Source organism: Anomaloglossus baeobatrachus, chromosome 7 (assembly GCF_048569485.1).
Source record: "Anomaloglossus baeobatrachus isolate aAnoBae1 chromosome 7, aAnoBae1.hap1, whole genome shotgun sequence".
Classification (NCBI taxonomy): domain Eukaryota; kingdom Metazoa; phylum Chordata; class Amphibia; order Anura; family Aromobatidae; genus Anomaloglossus; species Anomaloglossus baeobatrachus.
In genome coordinates this window covers 295,383,486-295,411,047 of record NC_134359.1, presented here as the reverse complement: position 1 = coordinate 295,411,047, position 27,562 = coordinate 295,383,486, and the positions used below count along the sequence as shown (strand labels likewise).

Sequence of the window (27,562 nt, the reverse complement as noted above, 5' to 3'; positions counted from 1 at the left end):
GCACCAGCAGAATAGTGAGTGCAGCTCTGGAGTATAATGACAACTAAACACAGGATTTACTCCGCTATTTCCTAGAATCCAGCACACCCAGTGTTCTAAGTATATAAAGGGTTAATACCAGAATGTACCATTGCTCCGCTTCCACCCCTCATTCTTTGCGCTCTTGGTACGAGCCAAGGATTGTTTTCTTTGGTGACGCTCGTCAGCTGTGGGAACGGCGCGGAGCATCTCGGTAGTTGTAGTTCTTCTGCTCCTTTTACAGAGCGGTAGTTAATAACGTCGTCAACTGTTGAGAACTACAACTCCCGGTCGTCATTGTGACTTAGCAGTGGAATCTCGGGGATTTCTGGAGGAAGGAGGCCCAGGAACCAAAAACAAGAGGAGCTGTAGGTAAGCGAGTGCGGGGTCTGCGGCCTGCATTGGTGGTGGGCGCGCTGTGTTGTTGTGTGCCGCCGCTGTAGGACTACAAGTCCCAGCATGGTCGTGCAGAGGGACGGTGAGGCCGGGGATGTGTCAGGGGTGATCCAGGTGTAATGTAGCAGCAGCACAGTACAGACTGACACACAGGAGCGGCCCCTCAGCTGTGAGAAGTGATGTTGCTGTCAGGCCTCCGACACACATCCGTGCCTCCGGTACGTGTTTGGTACGTTCTTGCACATACCGGAGACACGTACAGCAATGTTACCCTATGGCAGCAGGCACACACACGTAAAACCACACTGAACGTGTGTCCGTGTCGTTTGTACATGCGTGCATTTTCCAACACGGCCGGCGTGTCCGTTTTTCGCCGGCATCACGCAGGCACGGACCCGCTAAAGTCAATGGGTCTGTTCCTGTACGGACGGCACACGTAGCATGTCCGTGTGCGTTTTTTAGGCTGCTTTCACACATTCGGATTTTTGCTCTGCGGCACAATACGGCGTTCTGCAGAAAAACCGCAACCGGCTTTTGTAACGCCAGTTGCGGTTTTTTTTGCATAGACTTACATTAGTGCCGTATTGTGCCGCAGGGGCTTGCGTTCGGTCCGGTTTTTTGCTGCATGCGGCAGATTTAGCCGATGCGGCGGCCGGATCGAACGTTCCCTGCAACGTTTTTTGCTCCGGCAAAAAACACCGCATCCGGCCGCTGCGGTGCATTTTTCAATGCATCCCTATGGAGGCCGGATGCGGCGCGATGCGGAAAAAACCGCATCTGGTCGTTGCATGCGGTTTTTTCCACTGCGCATGCTCAGTAGCATGCCGCAACCGGAAAAAACCGGACCGGCCGCATGTAAAAACTTATGCAAAGGATGCGGTGTTTTCGCCGCATCCGTTGCATAGTTTTCACAGCCGGATTGAGCCGCAGGGCTCAAACCGGATGTGTGAAAGTAGCCTAAGTGAGCGAAGTCGGTCAATCTATATTTTTTTTCTGTGGTTGTCAGTCACTCTCCCTTTGTCGGTCGGTCTCTCCCCTGTCTCATACTCACCGATCACCAGCGCGGTGAGGAACAGCTGTGCAAAAGCTACGGCGGCTTTAACTATTTTCAAAATGCCAGCCGCTCATTATTCAATCTACTATTCCCTGCTTCCCCCGCCCACCGGCGCCTATGATTGGTTGCATTCAGACACGCCCCCACGCTTAGTGACAGCTGTCTCACTGCAACCAATCACAGCAGCCGGTGGGCGTGTCTATAATGTGCATTAAAATAAATTCATTAAAAAAAACGACGTGCGTTCCCCCCCCATTTTGATATCGGCCATGGTAAAGTCACACGGCTGAAGGCTGGTATTCTCAGGGTGGTGAGCCCCACGTTATGGGGAGCCCCCCAGCCTAACAATATCAGCCAGCAGCCGCCCGGAATTGCCGCGACATTTCCGGGACTCTACCCGGCTCATCCCGAATTGCCCTGGTGCGGTGGCAGTTGGGGTAATAAGGAGTTAATGGCAGCAGCCCATAGCTGCCACTAAGTCCTAGATTAATCATGGCAGCCGTCTCCCCGAGAACTTCCATGATTAACCTGTTATTAAAATTAAATAAACACATACATTCAAAAAATCCTTTATTTAGAATAATTAAAACAAACAAACTCCCTCATTCACCAATTTAATAAAACCAAAAAAGCCATCCAGGTCCGCCGTAATCCATGGATGTCCCACGACGCTCTCAGCTCTGCTACATGAAGGTGACAGGAGCGGCCACAGACAATGACCGCTCTCTGTCAGCTCCAAGCAGCAACTGAAGTGAGCCGTGCGATCACCAATGAAGTCAGTCAGGTTACTCGCGGCCACTGGTGGATCCTCCACCTGTGACAGCGAGTCGCCTGAGTCACTGAAGTGAGCCGCACGATCACCGATGAGTTGTGGTGTTGGGTGGAGGACTCCAGCTGGCCACGGGTAGCCTGAGTGACGGCAGCGCTAATGTCGCCACTAACTTCAGTTACTCAGGGGATTAGCGGTCACCGGTGAATCCATCACGGGTGTCCACTAATCAGGACGCCACACACAGCCAGAGCCGCGGTATGACAATGAAGTCGGGTGAGGTTCATACTCATCGCTCGTCTCTGTCGGTGTCGGCTGTCAGCGGATATGTAGCAACGACATTTTACATCACACGGATCAACACATACGGACACCACATTGACATTCCACACGCACACACGGACATTCCACACGCACACACGGCAAGCATACGCCATCATATGGATGTCACACGTACCGGAGAAACGCCCATAAAAAACGGAACACGGACCCGAAAAACGGAACGTAAGACACGTACGTTTTAAATGCATAAGTATGTCGGAGGCCTAAGGGATTTCTGCCTCCTGGATGTTTCCATTCAGTGATGGCAGCAGAGGTGTGCAGTGCGGTGTCTCAGGGGATTGTTCTTATCTCTCCTGGATTTTTTATTTTTTTTTACTCTAGCACTAATTAAAGGGGAAGTGTGGCTGTGGAGATGCTCACGTGTGTGGTGTTTTTCTCGTAGGTCATGGGGGCCGTCTGGGGTCGGAGGATCGCCGGGGTGGAAGACATCGACATCCAGGCCAATTCTGCCTACCGCTACCCCCCGAAATCTGGTGAGTACCACTACACTCCGAAATCTGTGCTCAGATAGACCCCTCTATAATCTGCGCTCAGCCGGCCCCCTCCATACACAGAACCAGGAGGAAGAGGGCTGGAAATGAGCGCTCAGCCGGCCCCTCTACACACAGAACCAGGAGGAAGGGGTCTGGAAACAAGCACTCAGCCGGCCCCTCCACACACAGAACCAGGAGGAAGGGGTCTGGAAACAAGCACTCAGCCGGCCCCTCCACACACAGAACCAGGAGGAAGGGGTCTGGAAACAAGCACTCAGCCGGCCCCTCCACACACAGAACCAGGAGGAAGGGGTCTGGAAACAAGCACTCAGCTGTCCCCTCCACACACAGAACCAGGAGGAAGGGGTCTGGAAACAAGCACTCAGCTGTCCTCTCCACACACAGAACCAGGAGGAAGGGGTCTGGAAACAAGCACTCAGCCGGCCCCTCCACACACAGTACCAGGAGGAAGGGGTCTGGAAACAAGCACTCAGCCGGCCCCTCCACACACAGAACCAGGAGGAAGGGGTCTGGAAACAAGCACTCAGCCGGCCCCTCCACACACAGAACCAGGAGGAAGGGGTCTGGAAACAAGCACTCAGCTGTCCCCTCCACACACAGAACCAGGAGGAAGGGGTCTGGAAACAAGCACTCAGCCGGCCCCTCCACACACAGAACCAGGAGGAAGGGGTCTGGAAACAAGCACTCAGCCGGCCCCTCCACACACAGAACCAGGAGGAAGGGGTCTGGAAACAAGCACTCAGCTGTCCCCTCCACACACAGAACCAGGAGGAAGGGGTCTGGAAACAAGCACTCAGCCGGCCCCTCCACACACAGAACCAGGAGGAAGGGGTCTGGAAACAAGCACTCAGCCAGCCCCTCCACACACAGAACCAGGAGGAAGGGGTCTGGAAACAAGCACTCAGCTGTCCCCTCCACACACAGAACCAGGAGGAAGGGGTCTGGAAACAAGCACTCAGCCGGCCCCTCCACACACAGAACCAGGAGGAAGGGGTCTGGAAACAAGCACTCAGCCAGCCCCTCCACACACAGAACCAGGAGGAAGGGGTCTGGAAACGAGCGCTCAGTCAGCCCCCTCCACACACAGAACCAGGAGGAAGGGGGCTGGAAATGAGCACTCAGCCGTCCCCTCCATACACAGAACCAGGAGGAAGGGGGCTGGAAACAAGCACTCAGCCGGCCCCTCCACACACAGAATCAGGAGGAAGGGGGCTCAGCCGACCCCTCCACACACAGAACCAGGAGGAAGAGGGCTAGAATGAGTGCTCAGCCGGCCCCCGCCACAGAACCAGAAGGAAGGGGGCTGGAAACAAGCACTCAACTGGCCCCCTCCATACACAGAACCAGGAGGAAGGGGGCTGGAAACGTTTCCGTCAACATTTTACGTTGTCATGTTTTTTTTTTTTTCTTTCACGTGTTTTTTTTGCTTTGTACCAAAATCTAAAGTGTGCCTAATTGTATTAGAGCTTTTTATTCTATTTTTTTTTTTTTTTTTTCCCAGGAAATTATTTTGCCAGCCATTTCTTTATGGGGGGAGAGAAGTTTGAGACCCCACATCCGGAGGGTTATCTATTTGGGGAGAATACTGACCTCAACTTCCTGGGAAACCGTCCCGTCCAGGTACGCTGCACTCACTGACCGTTTTTAACGTTTTCCGATATAGAACTTTTGCATAAACCCCTGAGGGAGTGACATGAAGGGATACTCCCTTGTATATGTGTTTCTGGGTCGTCTGTTGCTCTGCGGAGTCCGGGCTGCTGTTGGTGGCGGCCTGTATTGTGCAGATGGCTCACAATTTTCTGCCCTTTTCCTTCCAGTTCCCGTACCTGACCCCAGCCCCCCACGAGCCGGTGAAGACGCTCCGCAGTCTGGTGAACATTCGGAAGGATTCTCTGCGTCTCATCAGGTAGCGATCACCCCGTCCCCCCGGTGTTGTTCTTGTGTCACTGCCGTCCCCCTGATGGTATGTCACACATGGTCATCTTATATATTTCCAGATACAAGGAAGGAGCGGACAGTCCGCTGGAGGATGGAGGGAAACCGCGAGTCCTGTACGGGCTGGAGTTTACCTTTGATGCGGACGCCCGTGTGGCCATCACTGTGTACACCCAGGCCGGGGAGGAGTTTGTCGGGGGGATGGCTGTGTAAGTAGGACCATGGCAAAATTGTGATGCCCCCTGCAGGCAGAGAGATGGTACTGCTCACCCTTCTGTGCCCACGTCTTACAGGTACAGTCCCCGCAGTCCTGCGCTACAGTCCCAGACCGTCTATTATAAGCGAGGACTGAGCCAGCACTTCTCCATGCCGGCCTTCAAAATCGACTTCAGCGACTGGAAAGATGAGGAGGTGAGCGAGCGTCCCCCCCCCCCTATTTTTATTTGCTTTACAATAAATTCAATTTACGAAATAAGCGGAAAATCCTGCGAGTTTCCTCATGTTAGAGTATAATCACATAGGACGACACAATGACCGCAACATTTAGGGAATTGTGTGTTCTCTAACTTTGCTCTCCAGTGTATAGAAGCAGGACTGTCCGGAAGGTTCTCACGTCTCAGTGATGAAAGCTCCTCCCAGTCAGAATGTTCTAGAATCCAGAGCAGCCAATCAGAGCTCAGCTTTCACTTTACCTCAGCAGCTTCAGTGCTGACAGCTGCACTCTGGTGGCTATAGGCGACCAGAAACCATCTTACTGGGAGGCGATAACACAGATTTTTAACCCTAGACACCCATTTTCTACTTAATTTCTATAGAGCTTGAATTCGGGGGCCAAATCTCATACAGGGGGGAGATTTTGAGTTTCAATGTTCGCATTATTATTAGTCTGTTGTTCAGGGGAACCAAACATCAGGATTTTCATGTATAAGGTGCAGTACTGGCGCTATCAGTCACAGGCTGTACACACCATTAGGGGGCAGCTCGGGTGTTTAGGCTGTGAAATCCAACTTTATAAAGTTTGAAAATTCATGCACTTTTTGATTGACGTGTGCACCTCGCTGCTAATGTCCGGGTGGGTTATGCACGTGTATCCCTGCCCCCCGCCCCCTGTTCCTCCCTCTGTCTGGTTGTATTCAAATTTCTCTCTTCAGAAACATGGCGCCGGAATTGGCACGTGCACATAGCGCTTATCTCCGACGCCATGTTTCTGAAGCCCGCATTACACAATTTGGTGTCTGAGAGGGCGGCGCATGCGCCCTCGCTTCTTCTTCAGATCCCGTTGTGACCGCAGATCAGCTGACCAGAGGACGCTATTACCTGCAGCTACTACTGGCACGGTGTCCTGGGGCGGCACGATATAGTAGCTGCAGGTAATCGCGTCCTCTGGTCAGCTGATCTCCAGTCCTGTTGTGACCACGAGCGCTCCCGCGGTCACAACGGGATCTGAAGAAGCGAGGGCGCATGCGCCGCCCTCTCAGACACCAAGCTGTGTACTGCGGACTTCAGAAACATGGCGCCGGAGATAAGCGCTATGCGCAGGTGCCAACTACGGCGCCATGTTTCTAGAGAGAGAAATTTGAATACAACAATACAAATTTGAGAGGGAGGAACAGGCGGCGGGGGGGCGGGGATATACGTGCATAACCCGCTCGGACATTAGGAGAGAGGTGCACATGTCAATCAAAAAGTGCATGCATTTTCAAACTTTAGGCAGTGAAATCCAACTTTATAAACACCCGAGCTGCCCCCTGATGGTGTGTACAGCCTGTACCTGATAGTGCCAGTACTGCACTGGCTGCACCTTATACACGAAAATCCTGATGTTTGGTTCCCTTTAAAGGGGTCGTCCACTACTAGGAGAACCCCCCATGTTTCCCCCAGGTAAAATTAAAAAAAAAAAAAAAAAGCCTGTACTCCTCTCCCATATTGGGGCTCTTCCTGCGATGTACGGGGTCAGACTACCCTTTTAGGCGAGCCCCACGGAGAATCGCCGCCAGTTTCTCTCTCTCCGTCTGACACAGGCGCGGTCAACAGGACGTGAGCGCTGTGGCTGCTGCTCATTTCTTGTTGATTAATTCATTTGTCTGATGGTGGAGAGAGAAGCTGGCGGAGATTGGGCGCGTGAATGGGGAACGTGAGCCCGGACTCCACAGGAACAGCCCCGGTACAGGAGAGGAGTATCGGCTTTTTTATTCTACTTGTGGGGAAATGTGGAATCAGAAGGGGTTGTCCTAGTAGTGGTCGACCCCCCCCCTTTAATTACAAACTGTTAAAAATTTCACTCAAATCTGGTGAAAACTTTGGTTTTGTAGTCAACGGGCTCCACACACAGAATTTCACACACAGGAGTTAAGGGGGTTGTCTAGGATTAGGAAATACATGGCTGCTCTCCTTCATTAACAGCGCCACCCCCTGACTATGGGTTGTGTGTGGTAATGCAGCTGCATTGCGAGTCATTGGAGCTGCGCTGCATTACCACACACAACCCATAGTCAGGGGGTGGCGCTGTTTGTGAAGGAGAGCAGCCATGTATTTCTTAAACCCAGACCTCCCCCTTTTATGCCTGTTCATCCATGGCGGGTGTTGGCTGTGTACCACTGCAGATACCGCTACAGTCAGATTGGTTTGTAGTGTAATGCACCAGGGGTCGCAGGGTGAAATCCTATGAGACTTAATTTTAAAAAATATTATTTAAGAAAAAATAAACACAAAAGTTTTATTATAAACCTGTAAAGCTCCTCCTGCTTTCCGTTTTCAAATCTAGAAAATGTATAAAATAGGTATACAGTATATATAATTTGACCACACGACCATAAGTCTTTCATAAAACTCTAACATTTTTTATTTCATATAGTAAAAGCTGTAAAAAAAAAATAAAACAAAATTATTTTTATTAAATATAAATATATATATATATATATATATATATATATATATATAATTACTAGAAGGTGGCCCGATTCTACGCATAGGGTATTCTAGAATTTACGTATCGTGTAGTTCATGTATGATTTTTGTTAGATAGATAGATGTTGTTGTGTGTAGTTACCAAGTGTTTGTGTAGGGGCTGTACATGTTCTGGGTGTGACGGGGGGTGAGAGCGGTGTTGTATGTGTGTTGCGTGTGTTGCGTTGTTTGTGGAGCGCTGTGTGTCTGTAGCGTGTTGTGTGTGTTGCGCGGTTTGTGTGTGTGTGTGGTGTGTTTTGGGGGGAGGTATGTTTTGTGCAATGTGTGTGTTGTGCGGTATGTGCGTATATTTGTGTGTGCCGCGGTGTTTGTGTGTTGGGTGTTGTGTGTGTGCAGCGTTGTCTGTGTGTGTGGGTGTCTGTGTAGGGCAGTTGTTTGTGGTTCCCAGTGTGTGTGTGTGTGTGTGGTGTGTTGTGCAGTGCGCGTGTGTGTGTGTGTGTGTGTGTTGGGGGGAGGTGCGCACTCCCAAACGTGCTCCATCCCCCATGCAGCGCACTCCCCATCGTGCTCCATCCCCCATGCAGCGCACTCCCCATCGTGCTCCATCCCCCATGCAGCGCACTCCCTATCGTGCTCCATCCCCTATGCTGCGCACCCCCCATCGTGCTCCATCTCCCATGCTGCGCACTCCCAAACGTGCTCCATCCGCCATGCTGCGCACTCCCAAATGTGCTCCATCCGCCATACTCCGCACTCCCCATCGTGCTCCATCCCCAATGCTGCGCACCCCCCATCGTGCTCCATCCCCGATGCTGCGCACCCCCCCATCGTGCTCCATCCCCCATGCTGCACCAGCATCAGCCTCTCTGCCCCCAGCATCAGCTTCTCTGCCCCCAGCATCAGCTTCTCTGCCCCCAGCATCAGCCTCTCTCCTCCCAGCATCAGCCTCTCTCCTCCCAGCATCAGCCTCTCTCCTCCCAGCATCAGCCTCTCTCCTCCCAGCATCAGCCTCTCTCCTCCCATATATATATATATATATATATATATATATATATATATATATATATATATATATATATATATATATATATATATATAATTATACACACACAAATATATATATATATATATATATATAATATCATTATTTTTTTTTATGTCCCCCATCTACCCCCAAAAATAAAGTGCTCTTATGGTCTCGTATATTGTGGGTTCCTAGAGGAAGTGTTGGTACAATCTAGTGATGGGAGTACCATGTGCTGTCCGATATTCTGACACTTTATTTTTTTTATTCCCAGCTGAACTTCGACCTTGATAAAGGGGTGATTCCTCTGGTGATCCAGGCTGTGGTGGCCGAGGGCGGAGGTAAGGAGGGACGTCGTCTGTGTATAGGTGGTCGCCCTTTAAATAGGAGGGAGCGGGGTTATAATAAATGACTCCTCTCTCCTCTCTACAGAGGGATCGGGACACGCTCATGTCCTCCTGGCGGCGTTTGAGAAGGTGAGACCCTGGGACACGACTCCATGACTCTCAGCAGTCGTTGTGTATCCGGGGAAGGTGCAGCTCCTTTCTCTTTTGACTGGGAGGGGAGGTGCTGTTGCTGCGCAGGATAGTCCCTGAAGGTGGCTTCTGACATAATGTGCTGGAATAGCCCCATATCTACGAGTGTCAGACAAAGCCGCAGCAGCACCTCTCCACCAGCTGCGGTCATCCTCCTCCTCTGACGCTTTCCTCCTCTCTGCAGCACGTCGATGGCAGTTTCTCGGTGAAACCTCTGAAGCAGAAGCAGATAGTAAGTAACCAGACTATTATTCTTTCTGACTCGTACAGCGGGGAACCCCCAGAAATAAGCGTCATAAGCAGTGACCAGCTTTCACTTATCTACGCTAATGAATTACTTGTTGGGGGAGTCCCTGCTGTGATGATGTGGCTGAGGGTCCCAGTGTGTTTGGAGGGGGCATGTTATGACTAGTGCCGCCATCACTGACCCTCCCGAGCCACGTGTGTTACAGGTGGATCGCGTCAGTTATCTGCTGCAAGAAATCTACGGCATCGAGAATAAGAACAATCAGGAAAGTAAGGTGAGTGCTTGCTCAGTCATAGTATTGGGAGACCCTTGAGACCCCAGTAAGGAGCAGGGGAAGGGTTGTAGGTCCTCTGTGACTGGGTCCTTCTCCCATATCACACAATCAACAGAGCGAGAGATGATGGAACAATCCAAAGAGCAGTTATTCCAAGCAAATCAAACGGTCCATAACATAATCCATCATACCGAGGGTAAAAATAGTAAAGAAACCCAAATATAGTCCAGTAAGCGATAAGTGTCCAGGTCTCTCTGGGGAGCCCCAGCTACTGCCCCAGAGGATGACTCGTCCTGCTTCTCTTGAAGTTCTCAAACAGACTAATTCTTCAGGTAAGCAGAGAGTTTAGGTGGATCCCAGGGCCCCCTCCCCCAGATCTAGGGACAGAAACACAACAGGGGGTGATTACGTACAGACAATACAATGTACACACAAGCAATACAGAGAATGGACAGTGAACCACGCCTAAAATACGAACCTACACAACATGATACACAACCCCCCATATTCCACCATCACATCCTCACATTACCCATAGTGGATCCAGGCCTCTCCCCCAGAACTAGGGACAGACACACTACAGGGGGTGATTACCTACAATGTACACACAAGCAATACAGAGGATGGACAGTGAACCACGCCCAACCTACACAACATGATACACAACCCCCCATATTCCACCATCACATCTTCACATTACCCATAGTGGATCTAGGCCTCCCTCCCCCAGACCTAGGGACAGACACACTACAGGAGGTGATTACCTACAACGTACACACAAGCAATACAGAGGATGGACAGTGAACCACGCCCAACCTACACAACATGATACACAACCCCCCATATTCCACCATCACATCCTCGCGTTACCCATAGTCACTCTCGTCCATATGTTGGGCTGCAGTACCAGAATCACACACCTATGACATGTGCATGGTCAGGACCCCACCGATCTTGCACTGCTGACCCCCGATATATTCCTCCTCTGAGGCTTTCATCTCGCTGAGACCCTCACTTTCTCCATAGCCCACCGAAGACGAGAACAGTGACAACAGTAACGAGTGCGTGGTTTGCCTCTCCGACCTGCGGGACACGCTGATCCTGCCCTGCCGACACCTCTGTCTGTGTAACTCCTGTGCCGACACCCTGCGCTACCAGGCCAACAACTGCCCCATCTGCCGACTGCGTGAGTGACCTCTTCTGTTTTCTGTTCGAGGGGCTTATTACTCGAGCGTCAGGTGTCGTCCCCCCCCCTCCCCTCCGAATCTGGGCTCCGTCATCTCACACATTGTCTTGTTGCAGCTTTCCGTGCCTTGCTGCAGATCCGTGCCGTGCGGAGGAAGCCGGGACCCCTCCCGCCCATCTCCTTCAGCCCTGTCCTCGCCCAGACTCTGGACCATGACGACAACTCTGTAAGTGGCCGGTCTTGTCCGTATGTGTTTGGCATGGAGGGGACACGCATTGTATAGAGTCGCCATTGTGTTGCTTTCTTGTAGGGTGCAGATAACATCCCTCCCGGGTTTGAGCCCATTTCTCTGCTGGAGGCTCTGAATGGACTGCGGTCCCCCCCTGCCAGTGCCCCTCTCTATGAGGAGATTCCTTACAGCGAGGGTCTGCCTGCTCGGGGGGCTCCAGACAACTCCCATCACAAAAGCAAGCACACAAAGGCTCCGGACAGGTGAGGACGTGTTCCTTTAAGGGGTTGTCCATGACCAATCATCAACATCAGACTTTTGTCACCAGCTGTGGAGAGGCGGAAAAGCACAGCTCCATACGCTGTTTAGTGGCCATTCTCGGTACTGCAGCTCAGCTACTATTGAACTGAATGTGATCTGAGCTGCAGTACCGAGAATGGCCACTGTGTGGTGTATGGAGCTGCGCTGTACATAGGATCACAGCGGGATCTGATAGTAGCTGATTGGTGGGGACACCCTTTATCTGATATTGATGGCCTATGTTTTGGACAACCCCTTTAACACTTTCTCTCACATGGTCCCACAGTGGTCTGCGGTCTCCCTCTTCTCCCATCCATGAAGAGGACGAGGAAGTAACAGGATCGGGTGACAGCGAGAGGCCGGCGTTACTGGGATCGGTGAGCAGGGACTCCTCACAAATGGAGGTGGGTAGTAATGGCAGGACCGGGTCTGCAGACACAAAATGCTTAAAGGGGTCCTCATTCCTCATACTAGCGGTAACCTCCGGTCACTTCAATGCTCTTCACCAGGACTGGAAGTGATGATGTCCATGACCACTGAGGCCTGTGATTGGCTGCAGTGGTCAATGTCCTTTATAACATCCCGTTTCAGTCACCTGACCACCGCAACCAATCACAGGGCTCGATGGTCAGGTGACCAAAGAATGGGATGGCATTGCTTCCTGACCTGCGGAGCTGCCTGCACTGAAGTAATGGGGTTATAGCTCCTTCTTGTATTGATGGAAAACACTTTTTGGCTGATGCTCCAGGATCTTGCAGTATTCACCTCTAGGTGGCGCTAGAATGAGCGTTCTACAGTAACTCTGTCTCTCTTCTAGAATATCTCCTCTGCCGACACTCCAGAGATCGTCTCTGCACATTGCGGTAAGAAGCCTCCATTGTCTCCCACTTGTTAAATTTAAGGGGTCCTCCAGTGCCCCTCAATTCCGTGTCAGGAGGTCATAGGTGCTGACGAGGTACGTGTCAGGACGCGTGCAAGGTAACCACCGTACTGTCAGGACTCTGCTGATAAGTCGTAATCGGCGCCGGTCACCTCCAGAGAACCCCTTTAATTTCATTTTCTTTGTCGCTCTATTGGGAGACCCAGACAATTGGGTGTATAGCTACTGCCTCCGGAGGCCACACAAAGTATTACACTTAAAAGTGTAAGGCCCCTCCCCTTCTGCCTATACACCCCCCGTGGGATCACGGGCTCCTCAGTTTTCATGCTTTGTGCGAAGGAGGTCAGACATCCACGCATAGCTCCACTGTTTAGTCAGCAGCAGCTGCTGACTGTCGGATGGAAGAAAAGAGGGCCCATACTAGGGCCCCCAGCATGCTCCCTTCTCACCCCACTTTTGTCGGCGGTGTTTGTTAAGGTTGAGGTACCCATTGCGGGTACGGAGGCTGGAGCCCACATGCTGCTTTCCTTCCCCATCCCCTTAGGGCTCTGGGTGAAGTGGGATCTTATCGGTCTCCAGGCACTGAGGCCGTGCTCCATCCACAGCCCCTGGGAATCTGCTGGACTTAGAGCTGAGTATCCTCAGGGACATGGCCCTGCTACGTTGAGGTACTCTGTGTCCCCATGAAGGGGACCGCGCACAGACACACGGCAGCATTGCTGGGTGTGTTAGTGCGCCAGGGATGGCGGCGCTGCCCGCACTGGTGCCATCGCACACTACAGCGTGCTGGGTGTGTTAGAGTATTGAGGGACTGCCGCGCTAACCGCCGCTGCCATTTTTATCTCAGGTGCGGCTGGGACTTGTGGTGCGCCGGGGACTTCCGCGCCGACCGGGGCTTATATGCCGGGCCGCGCTTATCACTCTAGTCCCCGGCTTTTGCGGCCTACTCTCACTTCGTTACCGCCCACTGGCCTGCCAGTCAGGGTAAGGGCGTGACGCTGCACAGCACGGCAGCGCTGAGAGATGGAGCATGCTTTGCATACTCCACCCCTCTCACTGTACACAGTGTGAAACCGGATTCCCGCACTTTCTGGGGCACGCCCACGGCCTCCTCCTCTACACAGGACGCCGGCAGCCATTCATGTCAGTTTTTTCTGTGACTGAGAAAAGAGACAAGTTTGGGAAGACCCTGGCAGGGATTCTGGTGGTCACACACCCGCTGTGAGCGGGCGGTAAGCAGCACCTGTGGTGCTGACCCCACTAGTGCCGAAATGCACATATAGATATATGCTTGTACGCTATACATTGCACTGTTCGGTCGCACGTTTGTATTTCTTCAGCGCTCTATTGGGAGACCCAGACGATTGGGGTATAGCTACTGCCTCCGGAGGCCACACAAAGCACTACACTAAAAAGTGCTAGGCCCCTCCCCTTCTGGCTATACCCCCCCGTGGTATCACGGGTTCTCCAGTTTTCAAGCTTTGTGCGAAGGAGGTCAGACATCCACGCATAGCTCCACAGATTTTAGTCAGCAGTAGCTGCTGACTATTTCGGATGGAAGAAAAGAGGGCCCATATAGGGCCCCCAGCATGCTCCCTTCTCACCCGTTGATGGTGTTGTAAGGTTGAGGTACCTATTGCTGGTACGGAGGCTGGAGCCCACATGCTGCTTTCCTTCCCCATCCCCCTGAGGGGCTCTGAGGAAGTGGGATCCTGCCGGCCTCAAAGCTCTGACGCCGGGCTCCATCCACAGACCCATTTGAACCTGCTGGATACGGAGCTGGAGTACCGTTCAGGGACATGGCCCTGCACCATTACAGGTACTCTGTGTCCCCGGACACACAGACACAGCACACTCCAGACTTGCTGGGTGTGCTAGTGCGCCGGGGACAGTAAAGGGTTACAGTCACTGCAGCTTTGCTGAGTGACTTTGTGTATTGGGAACTACCGCGCCGGACGCTCCGGGAGCGGCGGCGCGGCTGGGACTTGTAGTTCGCCGGGGACTGGGCGCCGACCGCGCTTTTACGGCGGCGGCGCTTATAAATCCAGTCCCCGGCTTCTGCGGCCTAGTGCCGCTTCGTTCCCGCCCCCTCCCTGTCACTCAGGGAAGGGGACAGGCGCTGAGCAATCAGCAGCGCCGAGGGCTGGAGCCTTATTTACATGCTCCAGCCCTCTCACTGCACACTGTCGGACGCCGGATTCCCGCTCTGACTTGGGGCACGCCCACGGCCCGCCCCTCCTCACACGAGCTGGGGAAGACGCCGGCAGCCATTACTGCAGTCCGAGCTCGGACTTTCGGCAACCAGGCAGGACTATGGCGACCATACACCCGCTTATAGGCGGGCGGTAAGCGGCACACATAGTGCTGACCCCAATATATACTGCAGTGTGTACATGTGTATTTTAACTGCATAGGTCGCTATATGCCCGCTTGGAGAGCGACACATCAGCAGCAGGAAAGCAGGTGTGCTAAGGCACAGGCTTTCTAGGCTGCTTGTATTGCACGTACTGAAGTGTTCATTTGTATTTATGCTTGTATGCTATACATTGCACTGTACAGTCGCTAGTCTTAGCTATATTCTCCTGGAATGGCTAGACTACAGCAGCAGAAAACCAAGGGTGCTGGGGCACAGGTTTTTTTCTATGCTGCTTGTATTGCATGGGCTGCAGTGTGCATTTGTACTTGTGCTTGTATGCTATGCATCGCACTGTATGGTCACTCTTCTGGGCTATATTCCCCTAGATGACTAGTCTACAGCAGCAGAAGAGCAGAGGTGCCAGGGCATAGGCTTCTATGCTGCTTGTATTGCATGGGCTGCAGTGTGCATTTGTACTTGTGCTTGTATGCTATACATTGCACTGTATGGTCACTCTTCTGGGCTATATTCCCCTAGATGACTAGTCTACAGCAGCAGAAGAGCAGAGGTGCCAGGGCACAGGCTTCTATGCTGCTTGTATTGCTTGTGCTGCAGTGTTCATTTGTACTTTATGCTTGTATGCTATACATTGCACTGTACGGTCACCATTCTTGGCTATATACTTCTAGATGGCTAGTTGGCAGCGGCAAAAAAGCAACACAGATTTTCAGTGCTGTTTTTACTACATGGGATGCTATTCATGACACCGTCCCATTGTGTGCATGCTCCCCTGTAGCACTTCGTCTGCCGGGGGCTCTAGCACTTCGTCTGCCGGGGTCTCTACTAGTCGTGGCCAAAGAAACCACCGGTCAACCCTGTCCAAGGACAGGGACGGAGTTGCAGTTTCGACAGATATATTGTCATAAGATAGAGACTTGCAGTCCAGACAGGCCATGGGCAATCTTCCTGACCAACCTCATTTGGAACGGGGGGGTCCCAGGAGGACTCTCTGTATGATAAGGCAGCTCTCCAGGACTTTGATCCTGACATCGCTCTCAATCCGGATACACCGGATGGTAACGCCATACGGAATGATCCTATAGCGTCCATCAATGGAAGGTTGGATCTTTCTCCCTCAGCTCCCCCAGTGGAGGAGTCAGCTTCACAGCAGGAGAAGTCCCTTTTCAGTATCTCAAACGGATATGGAGTATTTTTCTGGCCACGCTGACTTCAGAGAAGCAGTCCAGAAACACCACGCTTACCAGATAAGCGTTTTCTCCAAACGTTTTTTTTTACAGATACACGTTATCCCTTTTCCCCTGACGTGGTCAAGCGCTGGACCCAGGGTCCAAAGGTGGATTCTCCAATCTCCAGGCTTGCGTCTAGAGACATAGTTGCACTGGAGATGGGGCTTCACTTAAAGTTGCCATTCACAGACAGATGGACTCTGGTTGAAATCTGTCTAGGAGGCTATCGGCGTGTCGGTTGCTCCGGCATTCACAGCCGTATAGGCAACCTAACCTGTTCAGCTGTTCTTGCGCAGCTGGCCTTGAGCACATGTACATCTGTACCGCAGAGGCGTCCGTAACCCCGCAATGTCTGCACTGCGACTTACCCTATTAAAGCTGTCCTAAAAGTACAGTCGAGGTTTCGGTCCTTCCCAAGCTCGGGCAGGTCCCAATTGTCCTCGTGCAAAAGGGCTACAAAACCTCAGACGGGCTCAGATTCCGGCCGGGCTCAATCACGCCCAAGGAAGGCAGCCGGAGGAACCGCTACCAAGGCGGTCTCCTCATGACTCTCAGCTCTCTCTCTCTCTCTCTCCGCATCCGCGGTTGATGGCAGACTCCCCCGCCTTTGGCGACATTTAGCTGCCACAGGTCACAGACCGGTGGGTGACGGACATTGTGCTCACGTGCACAGGACAGTGTTCTGTTCTCGTCCTCCGACTCCATTATTCAGAACGGCCCCACCTCCCCACCGAGCAGATGCCCTGCTGCAGGCGGTGGACGCTCTAAGAGCAGAAGGAGTGGTGATCCCTGTCCCCCCTCAGGAACGAGGGCGAGGGTTTGTACTCCAATCTCTTTGTGGCTCCAAAACAGGACGGCTCCTTCCGTCCTGTTCTGGACCTAAAACTGCTCAACAATCATGTGCACGCCAGGCGGTTCCGGATGGAATCCCTCCGATCCGTCATTACCTCAATGTCTCGAGGAGACTTCCTTGCCTCAACAGACATCAAAGATGCTTATCTCCACGTGCCAATTGCTACGGAGCACCAACGTTTTCTACGTTTTGTGATAAGAGACGACCATCTTCAGTTCGTAGCTCTGCCATTCGGTCTGGCGACAGCCCCACGGGTGTTCACCAAGATCATGGCAGCAGTGGTAGCAGTCTTGCACTCTCAGGGACACTCGGTGATCCCTTACTTGGACGATCTACTCGTCAAAGCACCCTCCCTCGAGGCATGCCAACGCAGCCTGAATGTTACGCTGGAGACTCTCCAGACTTTCGGGTGGATCATCAATTTGGCAAGGTCAAATCTGTCACCGACTCAATCACTAACGTATCTCGCCATGGAGTTTCACACTCTATCAGCGATAGTGAAGCTTCCGCTGAACAAGCAGCGTTCACTGCAGACAGAGGTGCAGTCTCTCCTTCAAGGCCAGTCGCACCCCTTAAGGCGCCTCATGCACTTCCTAGGGAAGATGGTGGCAGCCATGGAGGCAGTTCCCTTTGCGCAGTTTCATCTGCGCCAACTTCAATGGGACATTCTCCGCCAATGGGACGGGCAGTCAACCTCCCTGGACAGGAAAGTCTCCTTTTCCCAGACGGCCAAGGACTCTCTGCAATGGTGGCGTATTTCCACCTCATTGTCACAGTGAAGATCCTTCCTACCCCCATCCTGGGCAGTAGTCACGACAGATACGAGTCTGTCAGGGTGGGGAGCAGTTTGTCTCCGCCACAGGGCTCAGGGGACGTGGACTCAGCAGGAGTCCACCCTTCAGATCAATGTTCTGGAAATCAGGGCAGGGTATCTTGCCCTACTAGCTTTCCAGCAGTGGCTAGAAAGAGCGCAGATCCGACTCCAGTCGGACAACTCCACAGTGGTGGCATACATCAACCACCAAGGAGAGACGCGCAGTCGGCAAGCCTTCCAGGAAGTCCGGCGAATCCTCATGTGGGTGGAGGACACAGCATCCACCATATCCGCAGTTCACATCCCGGGCGTAGAAAACTGGGAAGCAGACTTCCTCAGTCGCCAGGGTATGGACGCAGGGGAATGGTCCCTTCACCCGGACGTGTTTCAGGAAATCTGTCGCCGCTGGGGGGTGCCGGACGTCGACCTAATGGCGTCTCGGCACAACAACAAGGTCCCGGCATTTATGGCACGATCGCGCGATCACAGAGCTCTGGCGGCAGACGCCTTAGTGCAAGATTGGTCGCAGTTCCGGCTCCCATATGTGTTTCCACCTCTGGCAATCTTGCCCAGAGTACTGCGCAAAAATCAGTTCCGATTGCAGCCGCGTCATACTCGTCGCCCCAGACTGGCCGAGGAGATCGTGGTACCCGGATCTGTGGCATCTCACGGTCGGCCGACCGTGGTCACTACCAGGCCGGCCAGACTTACTGTCCCAAGGGCCGTTTTTCCATCGGAATTCTGCGGCCCTGAACCTGACTGTGTGGCCATTGAGTCCTGGATCCTAGCGTCTTCAGGATTATCCCAAGGGGTCGTTGCCACCATGAAACAGGCTAGGAAGTCCACTTCTGCTAAGATCTACCACAGAACGTGGAAGATTTTCTTAACCTGGTGCTCGGCTCAGGGAGGGTCTCCCTGGCCATTTGCATTGCCTACTTTTCTTTCCTTCCTGCAATCGGGGTTAGAAAAGGGCTTGTCGCTCGGCTCCCTTAAGGGGCAAGTCTCGGCACTATCCGTGTTTTTTTCGGAAGCGTCTAGCACGTCTTTCTAAGGTGCGCACGTTCCTACAGGGGGTCTGTCATATCGTACCCCCGTACAAGCGGCCGTTAGATCCATGGGATCTCAACAGGGTACTAGTTGCTCTCCAGAAGCCGCCTTTCGAGCCTCTGAAGGAAGTTTCATTTTCTCGCCTGTCACAGAAGGTGGCGTTTCTCGTTGCGATCACATCGCTTCGGCGAGTGTCTGAGCTGGCAGCTCTGTCATCCAAGGCTCCCTTCCTGGTGTTCCACCAGGACAAGGTAGTGCTGCGCACCATTCCGGAGTTTCTCCCTAAGGTCGTATCTTCATTTCATCTTAATCAGGATATATCCTTGCCTTCCTTTTGTCCTCATCCGGTTCACCGGTATGGAAAGGACTTACGTTTGTTAGATCTGGTGAGAGCACTCAGAATCTACTTTTCCCGCACGGCGCCCATGCGCCGTTCCGATGCATTTTTTGTCCTTGTCGCTGGTCCGCGCAAGGGGTTGCAGGCTTCTAAAGCCACCCTGGCTCGATGGATCAAAGAACCAATTCTAGAGGCCTACCGTTCTGCGGGGCTTCCGGTTCCTTCAGGGCTAAAAGCCCACTCACCCAGAGCCGTGGGTGCGTCCTGGGCATTACGACACCAGGCTTCGGCTCAACAAGTGTGCCAGGCAGCTACCTGGTCCAGTCTGCACACTTTCACCAAGCATTATCAGGTGCATACCTATGCTTCGGCGGACGCCAGCTTAGGTAGAAGAGTCCTGCAGGCGGCAGTGACACCCCCGTAAGGGAGGGCTGTTTTGCAGCTCTAACATGCGGTATTTCTTTACCCACCCAGGGACAGCTTTTGGACGTCCCAATCGTCTGGGTCTCCCAATAGAGCGCTGAAGAAGAAGGGAATTTTGTTACTTACCGTAAATTCCTTTTCTTCTAGCTCTTATTGGGAGACCCAGCACCCGCCCTGTTGTCCTTCGGGATTTTTTTGTTGTTTGCGGGTACACATGTTGTTCATGTTGAACGGTTTTTCAGTTCTCCGATGTTACTCGGAGTTAATTTGTTTAAACCAGTTATTGGCTTTCCTCCTTCTTGCTTTGGCACTAAAACTGGAGAACCCGTGATACCACGGGGGGGTATAGCCAGAAGGGGAGGGGCCTAGCACTTTTTAGTGTAGTGCTTTGTGTGGCCTCCGGAGGCAGTAGCTATACCCCAATCGTCTGGGTCTCCCAATAAGAGCTAGAAGAAAAGGAATTTACGGTAAGTAACAAAATTCCCTTCTTTGGCTATATACCCTCCTTGATGGTCGGAGGAGATAACAGCATATCGTCTGTGAAAAACAAGGGTGCAGAAGCACAGGTTTTTCTATGCAGCCTGTACAGCATGTACGGCTATACTGCCGGCAGGTTCCACGGACCCCAATTGTATGCAATGCACGGCCCTTGTGGAACTTACTCAGCCGGAGTCTCTGCTAATGGTCCAGGTGATGGGGACGGCGTTTGCAGTATTTACTTCAGACTTTCTGAGACTATGGCTAACATACTAGAAGCCTTGCAGTCCAGACCGGTCCCTCAGACCATGGGCACTGTTGATTCATTGCCCCTGGTCCCCCCCCCCCCCAGTTGGTACAACAAGGTGCTCCTGGAGTGTCTCAGGGATCCCAGGGTGAGGGGTCTGACTCGGACCGCAGTCCCAGACCCCCTAAGCGACCTCGCTGGGAGCATCCCTCGACGTCACCGCATCATTCAGGGTCTCAGCATGGGGACTCTCTCTATGATAAGGCGGAGGTATCTGATCAGGATTCTGATCCTGAGAATGTTCTCTACCTGGATACACCTGATTGTGACACCGTAGTGAACGATCTTACGGCGTCCATCAACCATATGTTGGTTATTTCTCCCTCAGCTCCTACGCCTGAGGAGTCAGCTTCTCAGCAGGAGAAGTTCCGTTTCAGGTTCCCCAAGCGTACATGGAGTACGCTTTCTGGATCACTCTGACTTCAGGGAGGCAGTCAGAACCACCAGGCTTGTCCAGATATCGTTTTTTTTCAAAACGCCTTAAGGATACACGTTATCTCTTCCCTTTTGACCTTGTCAAGGGCTGGGTTCAGTGTTCCAATGTGGACCTCCTATCTCCAGCGGCTAAATCCTTAGTTGCAGTGGAAGATATGGCTTCACTCAAAGATGCCACTGACAGACAGATGGAGCTCTGGTTCAAATCCATCTATGAAGCTATTGCCGTGTCTTTGCTCCAGCTTTCGCAGCCGTCTGGGCGCTCCAAGTGGTCTCAGCGGCTCAAGCGCAAATTGAGGCAGTCACACGTATGTCTGCGTCGCAGGCTGCGTCTTTAACGTCTCAAACGTCAGCGTTTGCGTCATACGCCATTAATGCTGTCCTGGACTCGGCGAGCCGGAAGGCGGTTGCGCAATTCAGTGGTAATACGCAGAGCCTTGTGGTTGTGGGAATGGAAGGCAGATTCTGCTTCCAAAAAAGTGCCTAACCAGTTTGCCATTCTCTGGCGACCGCTTGTTTGGTGAGCGACTGGATGAAATCATCAAACAATCCAAGGCAAAGGATACATCCTTTCCTCAGGCTACACCGATCATACCCCAACAGAGGAGGGGACAGTCGAGGTTCGGTCCTTGCGGGGCGCAGGCAGGTCCAATTCTCCTCGTCCAAAAGGCCTCAGAAGGATCAGAGGAACTCCGACGCGTAGCGGTCTAAATCACGCCCTAAAAAGACCGCCGGAGGCGCCGCTACCAAGGCGGCTTCCTCATGACTTACGACCTCCTCACACCGCATCCTCGGTCGGTGGCAGGCTCTCCCGCTTTTGCGACACCTGGCTGCCACAAGTAAAAGACCGTTGGGTGAGAGACATTTTGTCTCATGGTTACAGGATAGAGTTCTGCTCTCGTCCTCCGACTCGATTCTTCACAACCTCCCCGCCTCCCGAGCGAGCCAAGGCTCTGCTGCAGGCGGTGGGCATTCTGCAGGCAGAAGGAGTGGTGGTCCCGGTTCCTCTTCAGCAACAGGGTCACGGTTTCTACTCCAACCTGTTTGTGGTTCCAAAGATGGACAGGTCCTTCTGTCCTGTTTTGGACCTAAAACTGCTCAACAAACACGTAAGGACCAGGCGGTTCCGGATGGAATCCCTCCGCTCCGTCATCGCCTCAATGTCCCAAGGAGATTTCCTAGCATCGATCGATATCAGGATGCTTATCTCCACGTACCAATTGCTCCTGAGCATCAGCGCTTCTTGCGCTTCGCCATAGGAGACGAACACCTTCAGTTCGCGGCACTGCCGTTCGGCCTGGCGACACCCCCAAGGGTTTTCACCAAGGTCATGGCTACAGTAGTTGCGGTCCTCCACTCTCAGGGTCACTCAGTGATACCCTACTTAGACGATCTGCTGGTCAAGGCACCCTCTCAAGAGGCATGCCAACACAGCCGCAACATTACTCTGGAGATTCTACAGAGTTTCAGGTGGATCATCAATTTTCCAAAGTCAAATCTGACACCGGTCCAATCGCTGACATATCTTGGCATGGAGTTTTCTTACTCTTCCAGCGATAGTGAAGCTTCTGCTGGACAAACAGCGTTCACTACAGACAGGGGTACAATCACTCCTTCAAGGTCGGTCACACCCCTTGAGGCGCCTCATGCACTTCCTGGGGAAGATGGTGGCAGCAATGGAAGCAGTCCCTTTCGCGCAGTTTCACCTGCGTCCTCTTCAATGGGACATCCTACGCAAGTGAGACAGGATGCCGACGTCCCTAGACAGGAACGTCTCCCTCTCTCAAGCAACCAAGGCTTCCCTTCGGTGGTGGCTTCTTCCCACCTCATTATCGAAAGGGAAATCTTGCCTAACCCCGTCCTGGGCGGTGGTCACGACGGACGCGAGTCTGTCAGGGTGGGGAGCGATCTTTCTCCACCACAGGGCTCAGGGTACGTGGACTCAGCAAGAGTCCTCACTTCAGATCAATGTTCTGGAGATCAGGGCAGTGTATCTTGCCCTAAAAGCGTTCCAGCAGTGGCTGGAAGGCAGGCAGATCCGAATTCAGTCGGACAACTCCACAGCGGTGGCTTACATCAACCACCAAGGTGGGACACGCAGTCGGCAAGCCTTCCAGGAAGTCCGGCGGATTCTGCTGTGGGTGGAAGCCACGGCCTCCACCATATCCGCAGTTCACATCCCGGGCGTAGAAAACTGGGAAGCAGACTTTCTCAGTCGCCAGGGCATGGATGCAGGGGAATGGTCCCTTCACCCGGACGTGTTTCAGGAGATCTGTTGCCGCTGGGGGATGCCGGACGTCGACCTAATGGCGTCTCAGCACAACAACAAGGTCCCGGCATTCATGGCGCGGTCTCACGGTCACAGAGCTCTGGCGGCAGACGCCTTAGTTCAGGATTGGTCGCAGTTTCAACTCCCTTATGCGTTCCCTCCTCTGGCACTGTTGCCCAGAGTGTTACGCAAGATCAGGTCCGACTGCCGCCGCGCCATCCTCGTCGCTCCAAAATGGCCAACGAGGTCGTGGTACCCGGATCTGTGGCATCTCACGGTAGGCCAACCGGGGGAACTTTCAGACCGACCAGACTTGCTGTCTCAAGGGTCGTTTTTTCCTTCTGAATGCTGCGACCCTCAACCTGACTGTGTGGCCATTGAGTCCTGGATCCTAGCATCTGCAGGGTTATCTCAAGGGGTCATTACCACTATGAGACAGGCCAGAAAACACACATCTGACAAGATCTACCACAGAACGTGGAAGATATTCTTATCTTGGTCCTCTGCTCAGGGAGTTTCTCCCTGGCCAATTGCCTTGCCTACTTTCTTTCCTTCCTGCAATTCGGTTGGAAAAAGGTTTGTCGCTCGGTTCCCTTAAGGGACAAATCTCAGCGCTCTCTGTATTTTTTTCAGAAGCGCCTAGCAAGACTACCTCAAATACGCACGTTCCTGCAGGGGGTTTGCCGCTTAGTCCTTCCTTACAAACGACTGTTAGAACCCTGTGATTTGAACAGGGTGCTGATGGTTCTGCAGAAACCACCATTCGAGCCTATGAGGGATTTTTCTCTCTCACGCCTTTCGCAGAAAGTGGTTTTCCTAGGGACAGTCACTTCACTTCGGAGAGTGTCTGTCGGGGCAGCATTGTCGTGCAAAGTCCCCTTCCCGGTGTCTCACCAGGTCAAGGGGTTCTGCGTCCGGTTTCGGAATTTCTCCCTAAGGTGGAATCCCCCCTTTCATCTCAATCAGGGTATCCGTACCCTCTGTTTGTCTTCATCCAGTTCACCAATGTGAAAAGGATTTGCACTTGATTAGATCTGGTGAGAGCACTCAGACTCGTCATCGATCGTACGGCATCCCTGCGCCGCTCGGAAGCACTCTTGTCCTTGTCGCTAGCCAGCGTAAAGGGTTGCAGGCTTCCAAATCAAGACTGGCTCGGTGGTTCAAGGAACCAATTCTCTAGCTTATTGTGCTGCTGGCCTTACGGTTCCCTCAGGGCTGAAGGTCCATTCTACCAGAGCGGTGGATGCGTCCTGGGCTTGAGGCACCAGGCTGCGGCTCAGCAGGTGTGTCAGGCGGCTACCTGGTCCAGCCTCCACACTTTCACGAAACACTGTCAGGTGCATACCTATGCTTCGGCGGATGCCAGCATAGGCAGACGAGCCTTCAGGCGGAGGTTGCCCACCTGTAGAAAGGGGCCGTTTTACGGCTCTATTACGAGGTATTATTTTACCCACCCAGGGATTGCTTTTGGACATCCCAATTGTCTGGGTCTCCCAATAGAGCGACAAAGAAGAAGGGAATTTTGTTTACTTACCGTAAATTCCTTTTCTTCTAGCTCTAATTGGGAGACCCAGCACCCGCCCCTGTTTTTTTGTATACACATGTTGTTCATGTTGAATGGTTTCAGTTCTCCGATATTCCTTCGGATTGAATTTGCTTAAACCAGTTATTGGCTTTCCTCCTTCTTGCTTTTGCACTAAAACTGAGGAGCCCGTGATCCCACGGGGGGTGTATAGGCAGAAGGGGAGGGGCCTTACACTTTTAAGTGTAATACTTTGTGTGGCCTCCGGAGGCAGTAGCTATACACCCAATTGTCTGGGTCTCCCAATTAGAGCTAGAAGAAAAGGAATTTACGGTAAGTAAACAAAATTCCCTTCATCTCTGGCATTTGCTTCTGTTCCTAAGTGACATTAATCCTGTCCTCGCTTTTCTGAAGGATCAGAATCACAGGTGGAGGAGCCGCTCGACAGCCCAGAGCCCGAGGAGCTGAGAGAGGACGAGGCCCAGGAGGTGTCAGGTGAGTCCTCCACGTGGATTAGAAGCCGTCCTTCCGCCATGTTGTGTGTATGGGACGTGGACATCGTACAGCGCGAGATTATCACACCGGTCACAATATTCAGCTGTGTCCCGGTGTGACAATAAGCCGCTCTCCCCCCGGTCCCAGCAGCAGGGGACGTCTCATCTGTATCTACTCGCTATACTTTGCTATACGCTGTGCTGAAACCGTGCGATTATAGAAGACTCTAAATGTTACTGATCTGCTCTGTCCTTACAGCGCTGGGTCCTGATTCCTGCTCTATCGGGATCGACGAGTGATGACGGGTAAGTGGCTGCTTATTATACATACAGTATATACACTGGAGGATAAGGGAGAGATGTACACAGTGAGTGCAGCTCTGGAGTATAATACAGGAGGTAACTCAGCATCAGTAATGTATATACACAGTGACTGCACCAGCAGAATAGTGAGTGCAGCTCTGGAGTATAATACAGGATATAACTCAGGATCAGTAATGTAATGTATGTACACAGTGACTGCACCAGCAGAATAGTGAGTGCAGCTCTGGAGTATAATACAGGAGGTAACTCAGGATCAGTAATGTAATGTATGTACACAGTGACTGCACCAGCAGAATAGTGAGTGCAGCTCTGGAGTATAATACAGGAGGTAACTCAGGATCAGTAATGTAATGTATGTACACAGTGACTGCACCAGCAGAATAGTGAGTGCAGCTCTGGAGTATAATACAGGAGGTAACTCAGGATCAGTAATGTATGTACACAGTGACTGCACCAGCAGAATAGTTAGTGCAGCTCTGGAGTATAACAGAGGATATGTCATCTGTGCATACAGTGACCATTTAGGTATGGATTACTGGGCTTGTCTGTGATAATTTATTTTTTTTTTTTTCTTTTTTTTAAAAGTTTCCGAACAGGAGGGATTTAAATAAAAAAAAAAAATATATATATTATATTATATTAAAACATTCTTGCATTTATTTTATTTATTTTTTTATTTATTTTAAAGGGTTTGTCCAGGATTGCACAGATACAAAGTGTTCTAAATAATATCACACACCTATAAATCTGTATTTGTTTCCTAGGTCGCCGTTGACCCTGCTCCTCTTCGCTGCCTCCTCGTTCGGTTCTCCGCACTGGAGCGATCCGGGTTGGGGCTCAATCTCTTCTCCAATCACCTACATTCCAGAGGGGCCGCTCGCGATGCCCCCCACATTATATCTCAATCTGTGGCTGTCTCTTTGGCCATCTACTACACTACAATGTGCCAGACTATATATAGATGTCAGTTTAGTGCCCGCTTGATGTACCATGTGACAGAGTATATTGTACCTGTGCCGGCCTTGTGTGTGCAGCTGTGAGCGTGGCACGACGTGTGCCGGCCTGCATGTTTGCATTGGTAGCAGGGGCTCGTGGCTAAGCTGACAGCTGATCCTCTTTTCTACACTTTGACCAGTCACCATGGTGGCCGTGCTGGAAGTCTCTCTATAGCCCCGGACCCCATAAAACTAAAGGTGCGTCCCAGGTCCCTCCTATATATCACAGCGTATCCAATAGAAGCAGCTGATGAGATGCCTTACCCAAAAGTTTTTAGACAGGTTCAGCGGCCCTCTTCTTAGTGTACATTTAATCAGAATATTTAATTTTGAGGCATAAAATTATTCTTGAATCATCGTTTTTCTGCAAACCTCTGAGGAAGCTGGGCGAAACCTAAAAAATGGCTGCCATTAAGGCTTCCAGGTTTTTGCTGCTTGATTGGACCGATGGCATTTTTGGGTTAGCAGGAAGCTGGATGACAACTTCTGTGGATTGAATAATGGTGTCTGTATCGGTTGTCACCCAAAAAAGTAGCTTCACCGATGAAACCATTGAACGCGGACCGGTTAGAAGGAATTCTTCATACGTCGGGGTCTTATGATGATTGTGCTGTAGGTTCCATCTCCAAATTGTGATGGCGTTGCCTGCAAGTCTATAAATTTACTACGATACTAAACTTTTGAGCTGCGATTTCAGTGTTTTTCCTATAAGGAACCATTGTTAAAAAAAATCTGGATCAACAACTAAGTGACCCTAGCCTTCGAGAGAGCACATTAACCAAGCGGCTACTAACCCTTTACACTGCTCGGTTGAATGTTTATCCGTGATGGGATTTTACCCAATTTTGCTGACCACAGGGAGGGTGGATAGTGCTACAATTCCGGAAAGTGACGTATTTAAAAAAAAAAAAAATATATATATATTTTTTTTTTTTTTTGTTTATTTGATGAGAATATTATGAAAAAGCAAAGATTAAATTCATGAAAAAAGGTTACGTTTCTGTCTTCTGTCTGATTTGATCGCACTGCTAATAACTAATATTTTATTATTTTTTTATTTTTTTTTTATTT

At 51.7% G+C, this 27,562-nt stretch overlaps 1 protein-coding gene across 1 annotated transcript; it reads left to right on the top strand.

Moving 5' to 3' along the window:
• Positions 1-284: 284 nt before the first annotated feature.
• On the top strand, positions 285-27,478 carry MGRN1 (mahogunin ring finger 1). Its single transcript, XM_075318458.1, has 18 exons — positions 285-390; positions 2,962-3,052; positions 4,575-4,693; positions 4,891-4,979; positions 5,071-5,217; positions 5,302-5,419; positions 9,214-9,280; positions 9,372-9,415; positions 9,660-9,707; positions 9,928-9,996; positions 11,023-11,182; positions 11,299-11,408; positions 11,493-11,674; positions 11,998-12,115; positions 12,529-12,574; positions 25,093-25,173; positions 25,432-25,478; positions 26,261-27,478. Exons 2-17 carry the CDS (start codon positions 2,965-2,967, stop codon positions 25,470-25,472), a joined length of 1,527 nt encoding a protein of 508 aa, XP_075174573.1. The 5' UTR covers positions 285-390; positions 2,962-2,964; the 3' UTR covers positions 25,473-25,478; positions 26,261-27,478.
• The last annotated feature ends 84 nt before the right edge of the window (positions 27,479-27,562 follow it).